General features: G+C 41.3%; 1 protein-coding gene across 2 annotated transcripts; it reads right to left on the reverse strand.

Moving 5' to 3' along the window:
• Positions 1-2,292: 2,292 nt before the first annotated feature.
• LOC110970956 (E3 ubiquitin/ISG15 ligase TRIM25-like) lies at positions 2,293-19,884 on the reverse strand. Of its 2 annotated transcripts, XM_051945099.1 has the most exons (9): positions 18,641-19,884; positions 16,769-16,864; positions 14,708-14,788; positions 14,407-14,559; positions 12,690-12,849; positions 12,500-12,538; positions 11,284-11,358; positions 9,810-9,887; positions 2,293-5,285 (listed from the first exon to the last, which is right to left on the reverse strand). In XM_051945099.1, the coding sequence occupies exons 1-9, from the start codon at positions 19,238-19,240 to the stop codon at positions 4,732-4,734; spliced, it is 1,836 nt and encodes a 611-aa protein (XP_051801059.1). In that variant the 5' UTR covers positions 19,241-19,884; the 3' UTR covers positions 2,293-4,731. The 2 variants fall into 2 exon arrangements, with proteins under 2 accessions (XP_051801059.1, XP_051801060.1); XM_051945100.1 differs by lacking the exon at positions 11,284-11,358 and having other exon boundaries at positions 18,641-19,882.
• Positions 19,885-20,804: the final 920 nt, after the last annotated feature.

The raw sequence follows: 20,804 nt of genomic DNA on the forward strand, positions 1-20,804 counted from the left end.
TCTGTGCAGAGAGATGAGTCACTTCAGGAGCAGGAAGCTGGTCGGAAAAAATATGTTTCACATTTTTGAGTTATGAATTTATGTATTAACCCTCCTGTTGTCCTCATTTACGGGCACCAATAAATATCGTTTCCTTGTCTGAAAAAAAAAATTCAGCAAAAAATTCCCCAAATTTCTGAAAATTTGCAAAACCTTCAGGAAGAAAATTCCAATAATTCCCTAAAATTTCCCTTCAAAGTTTTATTTTAAAAAAATCCCCTAAATGTGGAAAGAAAACTGTAAATATTTTCAAAAAAAAAAAGAAAAGCCTTCCCCCAAAAAATCATAAAAATATCTAAAATGATTACAGATATATCAGTAAAACTTCAAACATTTTTTTCAAGAACATTAAAAAAAAATCAACCTAAATCCAGTGAATTTCGCTGGACTTTGGTTGATTTTATTGTGAATGTTCTTAAGAAACACTTTTAACATTACTTTTTTTTCCCACCAAAAAATGTGCAAGGATTTCCCAAAAAAGTTGAAAATGTGGACATCAGAAGTTTCACTGTGAAAATAGATATATTTTAAACTTAAAAGTTTTATTTAAAAAAAATCCCCCAAATGTGACAAGAAACTTCTTGTAAATATTTTCAAAAAATTGTAAAAATCTTTTAAAAAATCCTAAAAATATCTAAAATTATTACACATATCAGTAAAACTTCTAACATTGTCTTTAAGAACATTCACATAAAAAAATCAAGCGAAATTTGCTGGATTTTTTTATGTGAATGTTATTAGAAACATTTTTAACATTCCTTTTTTTCCACCAAAAAATGTTCAGGGATTTCCCCAAAATGATAAAAATGTGGACAACAGACGTTTCACTGTGAAAATATATGTATTTTTCCCCCCACATTTTCAAACTTTAAAAAGCGTCATATATATATATATATAATCACTTCAGTTATTTTTACTCACTTCTTGGAAGATTTTTACTATTTTTTTGAAAATATTTACAAGAATTTTCCTGCTGAATTTGGTGGATTTAAAAAAAAACGTTTAAGGGAAAAAATTTTTAAGGAATTATTGGAATTTTCTTCCTGAAGGTTTTGCAAATTTTGAGAAATTTGGAGAATTTTTTTGCTGAATTTTTGGATATTTTTTTCAGACAAGAAAACAATATTTTTTGGACAACAGGAGGGTTAAATGAACTCTTAAGAGCACCCCCATTTTCAATGCTGTGTAATTCGTTTAGATAACGAGGCATAGATCTTCATATGGAGCTGGTAAGAGACACGAGGATATTGGATTTCTCGGAGCTGAGGCTTGTGGTTTCTTTGCTAAGGGGTTCCTGGATGGTTGTCTGCTACAAATTGATCTTTCTGTTCTGTCTGCTCAGAGCTACAGAGAGGAAATAGAATAAAAATATCAAATATAAAAAAAAAACAAGGCCACAGATGTAGTGCTATCCACTCTTTTCAATGTGTGGTATAAGTTTGCTGAGCCTTGGGCGCTCACAGTGAATCAGATCTGGTGCTGATGTTGTATTTAGAGTAAATTAACTCAGTTACATCTAGTGAGTAGATGTTTCTGATTGGCTACTTCTGTCCCTTTTCACTACAATCCCGTTTTTGTAAAGAAACACAGACAGTCCTGGCTAAAACGAGCCATAACTGTCCAGCCAAGGACAGACTATAAATGACGTGTGCATGGAGAAAACAAAGGAGCCTAAAATACCAGAGGTCTCTGTGGAGTTGTGTATTCAGAGGAGGATAGCTGAGGCAGTTGGTGCTGCATCTTAAACATCATTCACATTCTTTGAGCAGCTGAGAAGCTGTATTTCCAAGAAGTAAGCATCAGTTGTGTGAGGTGCTGTGCCAGCCTCTATAAATAGGTCCATTTAGCAGACACGTCTATTTGAACTCAGCCTTCTAATGTGGACCGTAAATATTGCTAAAGATTAAAAAAAGTAAATGCGAGAATAGATTAAACCATTTAAAAATAGCTGATGGGAGTTGATTTCCTGAAACAGATGCTGAATTACTCAAATATAAATAACTGCAGTACAAAAACATTAAGAAAAATGGTAAAATATGGAAACTGCAAATAAAATTCTGTCCACTTTAGGTGTAGGTCAAGACATTTTAAAAGAAGGGACGTCATAAAACGCGAATTTACTGCACAAATACAAAGTGTGCCTGGAACAAGAAGCAACTGCAATCAATCACTGGATGAAGTCTTCCTGAATAAATAATTTTTCACAAGCATTAATGCTCCCACTCATAAAATAAACCCTGCAGACTGCCAGTATTCAGACCTCCATGGATCACTTTATTGCCAGTAAATGTGAAACAAACTCATGTTTGAAAAAGCAACACTCAGACAAATACAACATATTTTACAAACACACGAACAACAACAGAAGCGCAGTGAGCTAACAGGTGGACAAAAATGATATTTTACAGAGAGTTCACTTCATGTTGTCGTCCTACAGTTTGTGAAATAATGCACTTCATGGCAAACATGTTAGCAGTACACGTAGTATGGTTTCTGTTTGGAAGAATGTTGATAATCTGATGCAGCTGTATGATTTCGTTGTGTCTTTGGAGTTGATACATTTTCACTTTTTAAACAGGTCGGTTTAAAGGCCTCACACAGTGATCGGTCAAGTGATCATAATCATCTGGAAAAGCACCTTTTAAAAAGAAAACGCCAGCACAACAGCGGCTTAATGCAAGGAAGGCAGTGGCTACAATGGCATCCATTCGTAGGGAAGGCAAGGTCACGCTCACACTTGAAATTAATAAAAGTTCCAAGTGGATCCTTGCCCCTTGCCATGCTACAATCAAACTGTTTCCAGAAGGACACAGGAGTCAGGAGTTGAAGATGGCAGAATCAGTGGCACTTAAAATTTAGTGTTTAACCCACATCTGATGTGAAAGTCTTTATGTTCCAAATCTACCTTGACAGAACGGATGTGAAGTGGATATGAAGTACTGACAGGACTAGATGTGAGTAGATATGACTGGATATGCTAAAAAAAAATGATTTGGAAGCTTGCAACGTACATTTATCTGATAGTTTCCTGCTCAGTGCTGCAGTGATAGTATGCATGGTACTGTGCAAACGTTTAGGCACTTAGATGTTTAGATTTCATCCATCACACAGTACAGTTAGGAAAGGCATCTGATCGGTCCCAAATTCATTCTGCAGCATGACAGTGACCCCCAGATACTCAGCCAGAGTCTCAAAGAAGTGTTTTCAGCAAGAAGGAAAACAAGCAGTCCTGCTACAGATGGTATGGAGCGCTGAGATCAGGTTACTGGAGTCATGGAGTTGGTGAAGAAACAGAGACGACTGGGACAGATTAAGTCCACAACAAACGAGCCAAGAACCAAAATCTAGTGCTGGCCATGGGTGATCACACAAAATATTGACTGAAATGTTTTGGTGGGAAAAAAATGTTAAGAACATTCACAAAAAAGATTAACCAAAATCCAGCAAAATTCGCTGGATTTTGGTTGATTTTTTGTGAATGTTCTTAAAGAAAATATTAGAAGTTTTGCTGATATACATGTAATTACTTTAGATATTTTTAGGATTTTTTTGGGAAGATTTTTTTTAAATTTGGGGGAATATATATATTATTTTATATATATTTTTTTTCATTATATTTTTTGTTTGTAACAGATCTGAACTTGCTGGTTCCCCCTGTTTCCAGTTTTTATGCTAACTTAAGCTAACAAACAGGAGAATTGTAGCAATATTCTTCTCCAACTCTAACAAGAAAGCAAAAAAGCACGTCTCTTCTACGTACATCAAACTGTTCCTTTCATTCGCAGTAAACCTCCAATGCGAGGAACACGCATATAAAGGAAAATGATGTCAAACGGCCTAAAAACACGTGACTAACATCACCTAAAGAAAAAAATGCTTTCTACAAAGCTACAATATGGCATTTCATTTGTCTGAATCTGCAGCTGAGGTCACTTTTGCAGGTTCGTGATGAAAAATGGTGTGAGGTTTGGTATGTCACGCCATGTCAGAGCGGGAGATAAAAAAAGAGGAAAAAAAAGAAGCGTCTTTCACAAAAAATGTAGAGTTATTTTCAGCTCAATAAAACCAGTATAAATATTGAGTAGTGTCTTTATATTGTTGATTCAGACTAAAGAAATATGTGAGAACTATTAGCCCGCTCATACCGCTTCAGATCAAGAAAAGAATGCCCACCGGCACAAATCAGAAACCTGTCCCTCTGTCCTCGGACTCTCGCTTTTTTCCTCAGTGACTCTTTGGAATGGACCTTTTTCTCAGCAGACACTTTGACATGGCACAGTTGGAAAAGCATAGGTACAAATATGTAAATGACAATAATAAGGTCAGCATATTGATGTTTTGGATATTGGCTCTTTGACCCAGTGCTCATGTTGGTGACACCGGTGCTTTTCCTGTCATGATGAGTCATAATGAACGCTGTGAAAAATACCAAATGTTTAAAACTCAGCTGTAGTATTCTTTGTACAGCTCAGCCTGACAGTGATCCCAACAGAGCATTTTTCAATTAGAGGAAATAAACGCAGAAAAGACAGAAGAAGAGACCAAACAAAAAGGAAAGGGTTTGATTCCTGACTGAGTCCTGCACAATCATCCCCCTCAGTTGTATTTTTAGAGTTCATATCCGTTATCGGACAGAACAGCCCTTTCCTGCAGCAGATAAATGAAGAGCCCTGGCTGAGGAGGGGGTCACGCTCAGGTCGGATTCCCATTGGCTCTGTCATGGGGGCAGATGAGCAGGGTGGAGTCCAGGTCCAGACGGAAGGCCGGGTACAGCGGCTGAGAGAAGGGGCAACGAAAAGTGTGCAGGAGCAGCATGGTGTCCGACACGCTGTAGAAGGACAGCGCTCCTTTCTGGCGCTCCAGGAACACGCCGATCCTGGGGCAGGGCGGTGCGGCCACAGTGGTCTTACGGTTATCGTGCCACGCGGCGTATCCAGCATGAGTACACCTCAGCCGCCAAGAGTTCTCATTGCGACCGAGCAGGCAGGGCTTTCCACCGCCTTTGCGCCCGATGCCTCGGTAGGTGACGCCTATGTCGACCCATCCCCCGCCCCTCCACTCCACCTCCCAGTAGCTGGCGCCACCAAACTGGCCCTCCCTGCATAGGACTTGTGCCACTGAATCAAAGCGCTGGGGATGAGGGGGGTAGGACTGCGGCTCCTCGCCACAATGGGCACCTTGGGGACCCTCCAGGAGAACCAGTGTGGGGTGGGCTGTATCGGGGTCCAAGGAGAGACGACATGAAACTGGACAGAGCACAGAGAAAAGAAAGAGGACAGTTTAAGGGGCAGAAAAAAGGACAAAACAATCGTGATGGTAAATGGTCTGTATTTATATAGCGCTTTACCTGCAAGGTACCCAAAGCGCTTTACATGATACGTCACATTCACCCATTCATTCACACGCTGATGGCGGAAGCTGCCATGCAAGGCACTAACCATGACCCATCAGGAGTTAGGTGTCTTGCTCAGGGACTCCTTAACATGAGCACGACGGGCCGAGGATCGAACCGGCCACTCTTCGGTTGCAAGACGGCCACTCTACCCACTGAGCCATGTGTTCTGCGTTACACTGATGGAGTTGTTGATTTGTAGTCTGGGCGTTCTCCTTCAGAAGTTCAGAGTTGAGCAGCCAGACTGGATCGTAGCCCCGTCCCAGGAGGGAAGTCTGTTTTGAGCAGGCAGCTGTTTAGCTGGCAACCGGCTCCAGGGCAACCATATGCTATGTCTGAAGTGATCAGCTGTTTGACTGATTAGCATGTGGACCAAAAGGGGTCAACTTTGATTATCACTTCTTTTTTCTCCTTACGCAAACCAAAAGAAAAGAAAAGAAAAATGTGATCTTGTGACTTGACTAATCTTTCACAACCAAATATTCGCTGGTCCTTCCATTTCGAATTTTAAAATGACTTTTTTATTTTACAGTGGCTTTTATTGTGTGAATTAAATACCTAGGCTGCTATGAAAGAAGCTATTTAAAGCTGTAGCCTTGGGCCTTTGGGAAACTGCAAATGCTACTTTTAAGTTCATTCTTGTAATACACTGACCAAAAACATGCAAATATCAAGAGTGTTTTATGTTTAATGCTAATGCTGGGGCATTTTAAGACTGAACAAATGATAAAATTAGACAAATAGGATGTGTAAATCAAATTTAAGAGCTAACAAGGATAAGATTGGGAGACCTAACGTACCAACTGAAGTTATGAGTACACTAAATAATCCTGTGGAAACCCAACTGAAGCCTATGGAGCCCAAATAAGGCATGAGATAGGAAGTTCATGTTCTCTCTACGTCTGCTCTTGTGAGTTGAAACCTAGAGCACGCCGAGCTAAGCAGAAATAATGCCAGCCTAGCAGAAATAAAAAGAGGAGGTGGTCTAACTTTTGATACGACTCCATCATGGGCATCCTAATCTTAAGACGATGGGTTGTGGCTTTCCAGAACGGGAGAGTTGAGTTTAGAATGAATTTGCATAGGTACAAAAGACGATGTAACGCTTTGTGTAGTCAGTTAAAATCTCCAGATTTTTGTTCTTACAGCCTCTGTATTGAATAAACATCACTCGCATCAGATTCTGAGGACTGCTTGAACTTTTTTGAAGACTCCAATCTATTGATCTAGAATAGATTTTTGACAATATGTGTGACAAAGCTGCCTGATCATCACTGACCTTTAGCCGGCAGACTGAGCCACAACACTAACCGGAGATGTTACACAAACACGGTAAACATTACACTTGGATTACATCAGCATGTTAGCGCTCTTATGTTTGCTCTAAGCTCAAATAACTGCTGTTGCCTAACTGCAGCCTCACAGAACTGCTAATTTAGCTGCAGTCTCTTCTGCCTCTGTCCTCCACCACAATGGATTGGAAATGACGAAGATGTTATTAAAAGTTTACGAGAACTGCATGCAGTCTAAAGACGTGTCAATGTAAGCAAGGGATGCCGTCACTAGGCTGAAAAAGCAAAACAGCCCTATCAGACTGATCAGGAGTGGCAAAATCTACAGTTTTAAACATTCCTGAAAAGAAGGAATGCACTGATGAGATCAGCAACAACAAAATGCCTGGAAGACAACTGAAATGGATGACTGTAGAACTCTTTCCTTGGAGAAGATAAACCCCTTCACAAGCCAAGAACACTGTCAAGGAGGTGGGTATATCACTGTTAAAGTCTACAATCATAAGACCCTTTCATGAATGTAAATACAGATGGCTTACATCAAGACACTAACCAGTGGTAACAGTCAAGAACAGAGTGCACAGATCAGACTCTACCAGAGAACTTGTTCTGGTTCTGGAACAAAGTTCTTTGGACAAACGATACCAAGACGAACTTGAAGCAGAATGACGGAGAGAGACAAATACTGAGAAGGAAAAGAGGAGCTCATGATCCAAAGCAGACCACGTCATCTGTCAGACATGGTGGAGGCAGTGGTATGGTATGGGCTATGTATATCTGCCAATGGAACAGGCTCACTGCTGCTTACTGATGAAGTGGTCGCTGATAGAGGCAGCATGATGAAATCTTAGAGCTCTACTTTCTGCTCAGAATCACTCACATGCTGATAAACTGTTAGGACAGACGGACAAAGACGAGAAAACATGCCACCTAAGGGCTTCTTAAGGCAAAATAAAGAGCCTAGTCTTAAAGAGGAAGCTGGTCTGGACCCAACTTTATTGCTTTTCACTGCAAAAAGAGACAAACAAGCAGCAACTGAAATCAGCTGCAGTGAGGACCTGGCAGAGCATCTCAAGGGAGGGAACTCAGCATTTGGTGACATGCTTGGGTTCAAAATGTCAGCCATCATTGATCGCAAAGGATTTGTATTGTAAAAAACTTGCTATTGTGCTAGTTTGCCCAATTACTTCTAAAGAATGTCGCAACGAAGGGACTATGTGACAAAATGACTTTAATTCCTAAACAGTTAATGCAGCGTTTTGTTAATCCCTTCAGTTACAGCTTTGTTTACTTCATTTCAAATTAACTTAGTTAGGCGGATAAGACCGAAATTTGGGGTCGATAGTTCACTTTTTCAGGAAAGCACCAAATTTGGTACAGACATAGTATATGACCATACAATTGATTTAAGAGGAGTACCCCAAAAATCTAAGCCCCCTGGTGGCCACCATCTTGAATTCAAATATGGTCGCCTTGCTAAACCTATTTATGTAATATCTCCCTTAATACGGCAGATACAAAGTTACTTTCAAGATCTACCCCCATTGTTTAAGGGTCTGCAGATTCAATAAAGCCATTTATAACAGTGTTATATATAACAGCCACCAGGGGGCTTAGATTTTTGGGGTACTCCTCTTAAATCAACTGTATGGTCATATACTATGTCTGTACCAAATTTGGTGCTTTCCTGAAAAAGTGAACTATCATTTGACTTATCCACCGAACTAACTGCTGTGCAGCACAATCAACTGCCACAGTCCAAATACTTACAGACCTGAATGTTACCACTGAATACTTTACATACTTCCACAAATACGCAACTCAATTTAAGGAATGGACCAAACACCAGGGGTAAAGATGTGATATCACTTTTTTCCTTGATAGTGTCTACAGATACGGACCCGTACCCGTAGCCTGTGGCCTACGAATACAGCACTTTCCATTTGCCAGACAGATATGGACCCGTACGCGAGTCAAGAAGCTGCTAACCACTGCAAACTGTTGAAAGGTAAGCAAAGGTTAGGGTTAGTGTTAGGGTCCGTACCTGTAGTACCGATGCTACGGGTCCGTACCTCTAGCACAGGGGTGTCAAACTCCATTCCTGGAGGGCCACTATCCTGCATGTTTTAGATGTTTCCCTCTTCCAACACACCTGATTCAAATGATCAGGCTCGTTATCAGGCTTCTGCTGAGCTTGATGATGAGCTGATCATTTGAATCAGGTGTGTTGGAAGAGGGAAACATCTAAAACATGCAGGATAGTGGCCCTCCAGGAATGGAGTTTGACACCCCTGCTCTAGCGTCTACCGGGAGTCACGTGACCAGATCTCGCGTATCTGATTGGCAAATGGAAAGTGCCGTATCCGTAGGCCACAGGCTACGGGTACGGGTCCGTACCTCTAGCAACTACCTTTTTCCTAATGGTTTCCCAGGACTGTCTAACAATTAAACTGGCTCCTCTCAGCTCTGTCACTTTGTCAGGTGTTTCTGTTTTTCCACGTTTCAGAGTCAAGTAGGAGGCAGACTGACAAACAGATGTAAAGACATCCAGTAATTCAGGCAACATTTTGGCACAAAGGAGACAACTGGCACATAGAGCCTTTATCGCCCTCTGACCACATGAATTATTAACAGCTAACAAGGTGCTGGCGCGCTGTCATCCTGTCAGCCGGCTCCTTTGTGTCGAGACGAGGCCCTGTTCTTAATGACTGACCAGGATGTCATAAATACAGTATGACTGCCATCCATCATTGATGAGCTTGTAGGCCGTGCTCTCGGATTTCCCAGCAAGATTCTCATTATCTGTCGAACTCGGAGCAAGAAGAGAAGAAGGAGAAAAGGAAGAGGAGGACAGAGGGTCAAAGAATGAGAGGAGAAAGAGAGAGAGCGTGATAGGCAATGACATGCAGTAAATGGGTGCACCAGAGAGTGGGGAGAAGCGATGCAGAGAGAAGGAAAATTGAATTAAGCGGTGGAGAGTGGAGGAAGTCGAGGAGACGGAGGGGTAGGCTACACGTGAAGAAGCTTCTAGAAAGAATACGCACACTTACGAGCCAAACCCGCTGGAAGAAGGACGAATTACTTACACCTGAGAAAAGCTGCCCTCATCCTCTGATCAGCCAGTTGAAGAGACAAAGAGGACAGTGGGAACGACACTGGCACTGCTGTAAAGGGACAAAGGAAAAAAGAGAGAAGGTGGAGCTGAAAACATTTGACTGCATTATGAAAAACAAAGCTTTATTTTCATGAATTTGAAGTGAAAGGAGCAGTAGTGAGGAAAAGACAGAAGCAAAAAACGATAAGTATGCATGGATGTAAAGGAGCTGAAACACAGTAAAAAGGATGTTAAAGCTTATTATGCACCATAAAACTTGTCGAGGTAATAAAAAAAACACATTAGAGCTTTTACAGGGATGTTCTGAATCAGTAGCCAACCAGCTGCCAGGAAAAGAAAACAATCAAGAACAGCGAGATTTATTCCCCGTTACATGCACAGAAGAAACCAGGGTATCGGATGAAAGGACAACTCATGTATGCTGTTGTCCCTCCATCTTCCAGGCAACAGTGTTAGTGAAAGTTACAGACAGACACGGATAAAGATAAATCCGACCGACTTTCTGCCCAGTTAATTCACACCGTACTGATGAGCAAATCTAGAATGTGTAGAAGTGTTACGACTTAAGCCACTATGAGTAGAGGAAGACTTACTCAGCAGAAATGAGTACACCCCATCGCTGGAATGTCAAATGATTTAAAGCAGCAATAAAGATACTTCTAAGAGGAACAATTAAGTGTCGGTTCTCATGACAAATTCAAAATGAAAATTTCAGGTTTGCTATATTAAAAATACGGACCCTACAGTGGGAAACCAACGCAACAAAAGTCAGTACGTTACTGAGACTCACATCTGTTGGATCTGCGTCGTACACAAACGCCGTCTCCACAGTACTGTTTGCATCCATGCAGCCTTGTGCCATGAACGTCCCACCTCTGAGCTTCACTGTCAGGACTATGCGTTCACTGTGATACTCCTAACCAGGTTCATGCCATAAAATCCAATGAAACACCCCTAAAATTTATGAGGCTTCTTTTAAAGCATTTTGGAGAAGTTTTACCAATCTTCCTGGATCCTTTGAATTTTTACAGTCACACAATCAGATTTCTCAGTTCCCCTGGCAGTTCTTTTCCATGGGGTAGCCATGATGCAGACATGCAAACAGATACATCTTGTAGGTCTTTTAGACTGACTGGAAATCACAGGTATGATTCATTTTTCTAACCTGTGTATCAGTGAACACAGGTGTACTGACTTTTATTGCACAGAGTTCCTACTTAGGGGCCTATATTTTCTATACAGTATTTGTTTTGATAGTTTATAAGAGACTCTCCACTCGTCAGCATCTCATTAGAATCCACACATGGCAGCAAATTAATAAAACTTCAAATCCTACACATAGTGGCTTCAATGCTAATACTGCCCAACTCGCTAAATGTGTCTTTTGGTTAGCTACGGAAGTGACAAAGTTAAATGGTCGATCCTGGTTTGATTTTTCCACTTACCCCTATGGAAATGTTGCCCTGCAGATAGTGTTGGTTGCAGAGGTTTGGAATTCTCCACACTGTGACTTTGGCCACCTCCCCAATGCAATAGATATGAATTATATTTTTTATATATATATATATATATATATATATAGTTTTAAAACAATAATGAACAGCAATAACATGACAACTATTAATTAGCCATTTAGTTAGGAAAATCTGACATCTGGACCTAGAGCAGATATATCCATTAAGCTTTTCCTTTACATGTTCAGCACAAAACATAAATGTGTCAGAATTAGTGCTGCTAAAAAAACAAATGCATGAATTATATAGTGACACTAAACGGGAAGTCTACGGTGCACCAAAGTTATCTGGAGCCATCCTTTGGGGACCATGAACGTCTGTGTAACTTTCACAGCAATCCATCCAATCGTTGTTGAAATATTTCAGTCTGAACCAAAGTTGAGGACCGCTGACTGAACACTGCTGTGCCTAAATGGAGCTGCATCGATTCATGGACTGAGTGTGAACTATTTACATGAATAGTGTGATAATTTATTTGTAAAATCCTTTGAAGAAAAAAATCAACATTGATTCCAGCTTCTTATATTTACATTTTCTTCTGGTTCATGGAATATCTTCGTCACCAAACCACACCATTTTTAATTGCGCCTTGGAGACAAATAAAGTTTTCTGAATTGAATTGAACTGAGGATGTCATCTTTGGTTTTGGGAAGCTGACTGACACATTTCCCCATTTCCTGACATTTTATAGAACAAACAACTAACTGCTTAATCGAGGAAAAATTCAATTCAACAAATTATTTAACGATGAAACCAGTTGCTACCTGCAGCCCTCGTGGCTAACTGTGAAAATGAGAAAACAAACCGGCTTTAATTTAACGTGCTACACAGCCAGCACCTCTCCAAATTAGATCCTGTGGCTGTCAAAGAAAAGCCTCCATAAAACTAAATTGATTAGCACTGAGTTTGATGTCTTCCAGTTAAACTAAAGTGGACAGATTAGGATGCAGCAGAACTGGAGACGAGCCAGAGTGTGTTGTATCACACATCGCTCTGTCCTCCTCAGCATCAATTATTAACACGCCGACTGTCCATGGCAGTGTTAAATGTCATGTCAAAACCTGCAGCCCGCTAAAAATGGGTCACCTCAGACCTGACTCTGCCACAGAGGGCGTGTGTGTTTGTGTATCGTGTTTCTTATGCTTACCTTTCACACACTCTCCACCAGCCACGTAGTTCTCATTAACTGGAAGAGAAACGCAGTCATAGTGTGAAAATGAGCACACATACAGCATAAATGTACTTTATCCAGCTTGAAGCATCATCATGGTGTACGCTCAGAGTTGAAATCGTAACGCTCAGTGTTCATCCTCATGTCTGTGGGCCGTCTGGTGTACCTGCACGACTGATCTTGTCGACCTCCTCCCTGCAGACCTCCTCCATGTGGCTGCGGAGGTGACACAGTGCTCTTCTGGCGCCGCTGAAGGCCTCTGTGGGCAGGCTGAGGGCTCTGGAGTGCCGACCAGTGGTGAGAGGGACGCAGAGCAGTGGAGCCGCCTGAGCCGATAAAGACAAGAGAGTGGAAAATACACCCAGGAGCTCCAGCCCTCCCTCCCTTCTTAATTCCTTGTACAATTGAATTTGAAAATAGTGCTTAGGCAGACGCCGTCTTTTTCCACGAGTCACTGCTGACTCATTCTCTCCTTTCCCCCATTCTTCCTCCTCCATCCTTCATCTGTCGACTAACATCTCCGAGTCTTTCTGGGTTCGCGCTCAGGAGAGTTCTTCTGGCCTCCAGGAGGCACTAACCCTAACGGGTGAATAGGGCTGGGAGATAAATCGAATTAATTCAATTCATTCGCCTTTTTAAAACCTGACGATTTGAAAATTTGCCAAATCGTAAAATTGAGGCGAGCTTAAATATATAACAAGACAGATTCTTCTTCTGTCTTTCACGACTTCTGCGCTGGCGCTTGCTTCCGCCTTTCATCTCCTTCCGCCAAAACACTCACACCCCCGTCATGGCGGACAGAACAGCAGACGAAGAGTTGGTGTCGAGAAAAGGGCCTCATGTTACATCGATTATATGGAAGTGGTTCGGCTTTGACAAGACTGACACAGAGCAAACTACAGTCATGTGCAAGGTTTGCAAAAGTACTGTGAAAACGAAGAGTAGCAGCACAACTAACCTCTTTCAGCACCTCGGACAGAGGCATCCTAAAGAATGGGAAGAGTGCTGGCAGCTACGGGAGTGTGGCATGGCTAGCACTAGCCATAGCAAACAGACCGCAGAGAAACAAGAAAAATCCATTAAAATCGTAACTGTCCAAGATGACTAAAAAAAAATCGAGATTTTATTTTTTGGCCATATCGCCCAGCCCTACGGGTGAATATCAAATGGAAAAGCTGCTCATGTGTTGCTCGTATTGAGAGAGTAAACTTCTAAATAGAGGCTCAAAGTATGTGATACTTCAGTGTCTGTTTGAGCAGGACTTCAATAGTTAGCTGATTTAATTAAGAAATTGATTAAATGACAATCTGCAATGATTTAGATTTTTTTTTTAAACTTTAGGAACAATGATGGTCGCATGCTCTCAAATATCAGAAACTTGTGATTTGTTTTGGTTTTACCTTGTAGTAAGTTTAAGATTTTACGAGTTTCGCACACATATTCACAAAAACAATGTTCTTGCCGAGACCAAATGATTCATGAAACAAGTAATATCTGAAATAATTTCTACTTGCACTTCTAACTACTTGGAGTTTTTGTTAAACTTGGTAACCTGTCTCTATGATGTTTTATATGCAAGCAATAATGACTGAGTATTTCCTCATCGAAACTGCAAAAACATGGATCTAGACAATCCCAGCATAATCTGATTCTAACATGATTTATTCCAACTTTACAACTTGCCAGTGCATACAGTAGAGCAGTTTTACAGTGTCTGAGCAGAGTTACAGGTGAGCTGGTGTGCTTTAGCTGCAGTGGGTGGTGGATGGGTGGTTTACCACAGTCAAAATATTGAGGACCCCTCACTTGGATAATTTTCCTGTTGCCATTTGTTCATACAGACTGATTAAAACCCACATGTTATCCCCTTTGTTCCTCTTCACCTGTAAGAAATGGGCGTTGTCCTCGGACTGCAGCAGCTGGCTGATCTCCTCATCCCTCCTCCTCAGCTCCTCCAGGTCCTTCTCCAGCATCTCGATGTCTCGTTCAGCTCTCCCCACCACCGCTCGCTCCTTCGCCTCTAGCCTGGCTCGAACCTACGAAGATAAAATCGCCACTTTTCACACCGACATGAAACTTATTGCTTTGCTAGCATCGCTAACATCGAACAATTCTCTTAAACCTCCTTTGGGCTGCTCACGTTTTTAAACATTACATCTAACACCTGTAGCTCTTTCTCCTCACCTCTGCCTTGGTTTTCTCTAGACGGAGAGCCATGTCAGCAAACAGAGCTTCACTGTCCTCTAGAACAGCCGACGCTGACACCTGCAACGCACAGACAGAGCAACAACACAAGAGATTAAACACTTAAAGACACCACGGAGCAGAGAATTAAATCCTTTGGAAAAATGTCAGGCAGATCTGTCAAGAAAATCTTTTTTTTTCTTTAATTTTTTAATATCTCTTTGTGTTCACTTTAAAATCAAATCAGACTGTGTTTCCTCATGTCCCACAGTGATGTCCTTTTTCTAAAGAAATCACTGGATGTTTCATAAAGTGAGAAAAGTTGTCATTTCTCCAGGACTTAGTTCCATATGGTCAAACATCATGTAACACCATCAGTAGGAATGCAGAAGACAAAAACTTTAAATTCAGTGTTTACACAAGTGAGGTTTGCTAAAGTTAAGAAATACTTATGATGGCCCAGAATAAGCTGCAAGTTCATATTTTTAGTAGGTCTTAAGGCTGAAAAAGATTCAGATCGACATAGTCGGGAATGAACCTCCACGGCAGAACGAAAAGACAACCAAAATCTCAGCTGATGGTTTAGTGTGCTGATAGAGTGATTTTCCAAGACGCTCGAGCAGCGGCGGGCCTCATGGAAGATGATGATGCTCCAGGGAAGGAGGAGGCTTTCCTGGGAGATGTACTGACTAGCAGACAAAATGGAACATAAATTGGTTTTGCATTGGAATCTGATGCAACAACTCCTCTAAGGCAGGATGTTTGTGTGTGAGGTCTGTGGACGGCTGTCTTCAGTCTCAACAGCTTCAATGTTTTTCAGTCAGGTTTTCGACAGCACCACATCACTGAGACGGCTCTTATTAAGGTAATTAATGACATCCGCTTAAATGCAGACAGCGGCAGGATGTCGGTCCTAGTCCTGCTGGATCTGAGTGCTGCGTTTGACACAGTCGACCACAATATGCTACTTAACCGACTGGAGAACTGGGTGGGACTATCCAGCACAGTACTCAACTGGTTCAAATCTTAGCTAAAGAATAGGAATTACTTTGTGTCTATAGGTAACTTCACATCTGAGCAGACAGTAATTACATGTGGAGTTCCCCAAGGTTCCATTCTGGGGCCTCTTCGGTTTAACATCTATAAACTATTTTAAATTATTTTAAATCTAATTTTACGACAGTTACTTTTAACAGTTATTTTATGACAGTTATTTTAAACAGCCCTTGTTTTCTGACTTCTGTGTTTGATCTTTTTACTGTTCTGACCTTTTCTTTCAATGATTTCATAAATGTTTTCTTTTAATAATTGTTGTCATCTTCTATCTTAATGTCTCTGTAAAGCACTTTGAATCGCCTTGTTGTTGAAATGTGCTATATAAATAAATTTGCCTTGCCTTGCCTCATACTTTACTTAATGAACACACTGTTAACTCCACAGTAACTAAAAATAATGCACACACAGCACCCTCCATAATTATTGGCACCCCTGGTTAAGATGTGTTGAAACTTTTAAAATAAATTAAATTTTTATTGCAGAAGCATACTCACACTGAAATTTGTACAAAAGTGTATTATAGGAGAAGATTAGGTGTTGTTTTATTGGCAAAAGGGGGTTGTACAAAGTTCTAACATCAGGGGTGCTGATAATTGTGGCACACATGATTTGATGTAAAAGAATTATTTCTTAATGTGTGATTTTTTCCCCCACTGAATAAATGCACTTGAATTAAAGGTTGGATTTTCCTCTTTTTTCATCGTGGTCCTACACCATTTAGGAAAAAAAAACAGTTTTATTATTAGAAGCTAAATTACACAAACACAGCAATAATAAAGTTATTTCAAATAGTGATGGAGCCTCGTTTGTGGTTCTTGAAGAGAAGTTGGGTTGATGGTGCTGGGTAACAATTCTATTATATTCCAGGTAAATTCCAGGTGGAGCCACTGATTTAACACCGAGGATTCTCAGCTTTCTGTAGATGATGGGTTTGTTCTCTGGGACTCTTGGCCCATGATGGCATTCAGATAACCAGTGGACAAACACTGACTGTGAGTGTGTCACCTTGAGAGACTCCAAGTTCTGCTGAAACTCCTCCAGCTCTCTCTCTCCAGTCCGGATCCTCCCTTGGACCATCTTCTGAGACTCCTGGAGCTGGAGCTGACAGATGGACGGACAAACGACGACAGACAGACCCAAGACGTGGACAGATGGAGAGACAGACAGCGAGAGAATAAGAAACTCAGATATTTGGAAGGAGCATTTTTACTGAATGAATCTCCATACGGTGAAACCTATGATGACTACATCATGCAATATTAGCGTTTTGCTTTACTGTGGTTGAACTGCAATTACATAACCATTAAAATTACAATAAGCAGTATCTAGAATTAAAGTTTTGACTCATTATTGTAGATTCTCTCTGAAGCATGGCTGCTCTTCCATTCAATTTTTATTTGACACAATCATAAATCAGACAAGACACGATTTTGTATGATTTAACTCCTTCTACATCACCACCTCTTCTCACATTTCATATTTATTGACCATTAGTGGGAAAACAGGCTCCGTCTTCTAGCATGGGCCTGTCAGAGTGTAATTACAGAATCCCTTGAGTAATTAATCACTCTGGATTTTATTTGATTGTAAAAGAAGCTGGCTGATGCGTTCATCTCTAGTAGACTGCATTACTGGAATGGAAAAAGAGCATCAAACAGCCGCAGCTCATCCAGAATGAAAGTTTTCACCAGGACTAAGAGATCTGAGCTCATCAAACCACTTCTCAAACTTCGACACTGCCTTCCAGTCGGTCACAGAATAGATTTTAAAACCCTACTGATCGTTTACAAATCCCAGAATACACCTGTGATATGTTCAGAGAATGTAAACCTATAGACTCAGGTCAGCTAGTCCAGGACTAAACACGGAGAAGCAACTTTAGGTGCAAACAAGTGGAACAATGGGAGATTAAACTTTCACCAAATGTGTAGGGAAAGTTTCATATATGACATAAAAAGGTCATGTTTTAACCCAAACCAAGTCATTTTGGTGCTGAATCTTAACAAAAAAGTGAAGGAAAACTACAAGTAAATCAAAGAAAACCAGAAAAAGAAACTTAAGCTTGAGTTTTGTGGGTTTTGTGGTTGGTGCCACAATCCAACATGGACCTTCTTGGTTTTTCCATCAAAAATTACATGAATTCCAAAACTAAATTACTCTCCCTTCGAAACATAATTAAGAACACAGCTTAGTTCTGACATTTTGTGGAAACTATGTTGTTGATCGTCAAATTTACATCACAGCTTTTTAAACTCACACGTTTGGTTAGTTTTAGCTGCAAAACATCGACTTTAAGCGATTAATAAGCGAATTTCACTGGATGTTGGTTGATTTTTTTGTGAATGTTCTTAAAGAAAATATTGAAAGTTTTATTGATATATATGTGGAGTTACTTTAGATATTTTTAGGATTTTTGGGGGAAGATTTTTGCTAATTTTTTGAAAATATTTACAAGAATTTTCTCGCCAAAATTGGGGGATTTTTTTCAATGTAAAACTTTCAAGGTAAACTTTGAAGGAATTATTGGAATTTTCTTCCTGACGGTTTTGCAAATTCTCCGAAATTTGGGGAATTATTTTTGCTGAATTTTTGGATTTTTTTTCAGACAAGGAAACAATATTTTTCGGTGCCTGTAAATGAGGACAACATTATGTTTGATCTGCACCTCACTGTAATGCTCTTTCACTTGTCTTGGACATGAAGGGCGCCATACAAATAAACTTGCCTTGCATTGATGAATCACATAAAAGTTGATGTTTTTTGGTAGTTTGCGAAGCCTCCCAACTGATATAAACTACGTGAGGCTCAGAATGTGGATTATTAGTCGACAGTAAGTTTGGGAGTCCCCAGTGAAGCCTCCACAGTGTGTCCCGGTACCTGTCTCCTGGCTCTCTGCGCGTCCATGTTGTGCGCTTCTTCCTGGTCGGCTTCGCACAGCAGGCAGTCCCCGCTCCACTCCACCGCGGCCTCCGCCTCCGAGCCGCCCCCCGCCGGCTCCAGCCCCAGCCGGTGCTGAGCGCACAGCCTCTCCGCCAGACTCTCCACCGCCGCCACCAGCTTGTGCCGCCGCAGAGTGCCGACGTCCCGGTGCGGCAGGACGTGGACCTCGCAGAAGGACGCCAGGCACACCAGGCACGACTTCTCCGCCCTCAGCTTGCTCTCCGCCGGGCAGAAGTCGCACGGCACCTCCCCGACTCCCCCCAGGTAGAGCTCCGGCGCCGCGACCATCTCGCTCAGCTTGAGTTTGTCGACGACTTCCGCCAGCACCGTGTTCCTCCGCAGCACCGGCCGAGGGCTGAACGTCTCCCGGCACTGAGGGCAGCTGAAGTGGCCCGACTCCGCCTGGTCCCAGTAGTTGTTGATGCACGCCATGCAGTAGGTGTGTCCGCAGGGGATGGACACCGGGTCCTTGAGGATGTCCAGGCAGATGGGACACCTGAACTGGCTCTCCGTCACCGAGATGTTGGCCTGAGCCATCTCGGGATCTCCGCCGTCCTCGGATGGCTTCCGATGCGCCTGTTGCCTCCGCTCCTGTTGATAAGAAGCTATTTCTGCCTCCAGTGTTGTTGTGAGGGGAGGGTTGGGAGGATCCAGGAATAGCCCTTCCGCAATGTCATACAGCACATCATCGTTGTCACCGTGCCGCCCTCAGTACTGTCTGGCAGGCATGTGTGGCCTCTAAAGGACCAGTTCGCCCTAAAAAGCATCTTTATCAATGCAAACAGACTCCAGCAAACTCTTAATGACTTCTCAGAGATATTTATTTAGCCGTGGAAGATATATTTATTTACTGTTATCTTTCTGTGTCACTGAAGTTTATTATTCTGACATGGACAGACAAACTGTTTAGTCAACTTTTTTGAACCAAGTTTTTATTTAAATTGCTTGTTTTTATACATATTTATATGCAACTCAAAATGGACCAACAAGAACACGTGATAAACACAAACAAATATATAATTCGGCAACACGACAAACTCATGGCATCGTCTCAACCCACATAAAGACGAGAATTACGTTTACGAAAGAATTAGAGAGCAGCAGAGGGTTTTGAGGGTTGTGAAACATGTCAAAATATACATTCCAGATACCAGTATAATTCAAACAAAAACATGTCTACTAGTCTGTTAATTATGTTAAATCAAATTAAATTAAAGCAAGCAATAGCAGGAGCCCATGAATTCATGAAGGAACCAACTTCAAATGGAGTTTTGCTGTTATTTTTTCCATTGAGTACACTTTCTTTAATATCTCTCTCCATTGGTGAAGGGTAGGAGGTAATGGGCTGAGCCAAGACACAGTAATCATTTTCTTTGCCACCATTAGTAGGATATGTAGTAGATATGCCTTTTTATTATCCATTGCTTCCTCAGGAATAGAACCGATTGTATAGTGCAATGGCTCAAGTGGCAAATCCACACCTTAGTCAACTTTTAGTACATTGTCAAGCACTAAATTAAAGTAAGAGGGGAGATGTCTGTTAAGATCTCTCTACAGTCATTGATCAACCTCCTGCAGCTCATCTCTGTGCATCAAAGCTACACATTTAGAAATATTTTCCAGTCTGAAAATGGCCGAGATGTAACTCTGCATCGTTGCTTCCTCTAGAATAATCAGATCTATGAAGTCCCTGTTTCCCTCCATCCTACCCTTCCTGCTAGCTACAGCTCAAGCACACCAGCTCACCTATTACTCTGCTCAAACACTGCAAAAGTACTCTGCACTGCGTAATGGCAGCAGGTTGCATTGTTGCAATAGTTCAAAAATACATGTTGGAACGTGAAACCGATTCTGAAGGATAATGAGAGCGCACCCTGCCAGCTGACGGGACTTTTCTCCCCTTGGTTTGTTAAAACTTGGAAGCCTAAATCTGTGTTTTGACAAGTTAAAAACACAGATATTCATCAGAGTATGTGTGTAACATTGAAATAATCTGAATATATGGAATTTGAAAGCGACACTAGTGTATCTTATGAAGTGTTTTTAGCAGCAGCCTTAACTAAAGCATAAAGCCCCCAGTTCAGTTCAGATCAGTTCAAAA

This window comes from Acanthochromis polyacanthus, chromosome 3, assembly GCF_021347895.1.
Source record: "Acanthochromis polyacanthus isolate Apoly-LR-REF ecotype Palm Island chromosome 3, KAUST_Apoly_ChrSc, whole genome shotgun sequence".
Lineage (NCBI taxonomy): Eukaryota > Metazoa > Chordata > Actinopteri > Pomacentridae > Acanthochromis > Acanthochromis polyacanthus.

Bases quoted from the DNA above. Each gene is read 5' to 3' on its own strand.
- LOC110970956 (XM_051945099.1), bottom strand. From the start codon at position 19,240: ATGGCTCAGGCCAACATCTCGGTGACGGAGAGCCAGTTCAGGTGTCCC. The intron at 14,789-16,768 runs GTGACACACTCA...TGTGCGTTGCAG, and splicing joins AGAACTTGGAGTCTCTCAAG to GTGTCAGCGTCGGCTGTTCT. The intron at 9,888-11,283 runs GTAAGTGGAAAA...GTCCCTTTACAG, and splicing joins AGGGCAACATTTCCATAGGG to CAGTGCCAGTGTCGTTCCCA.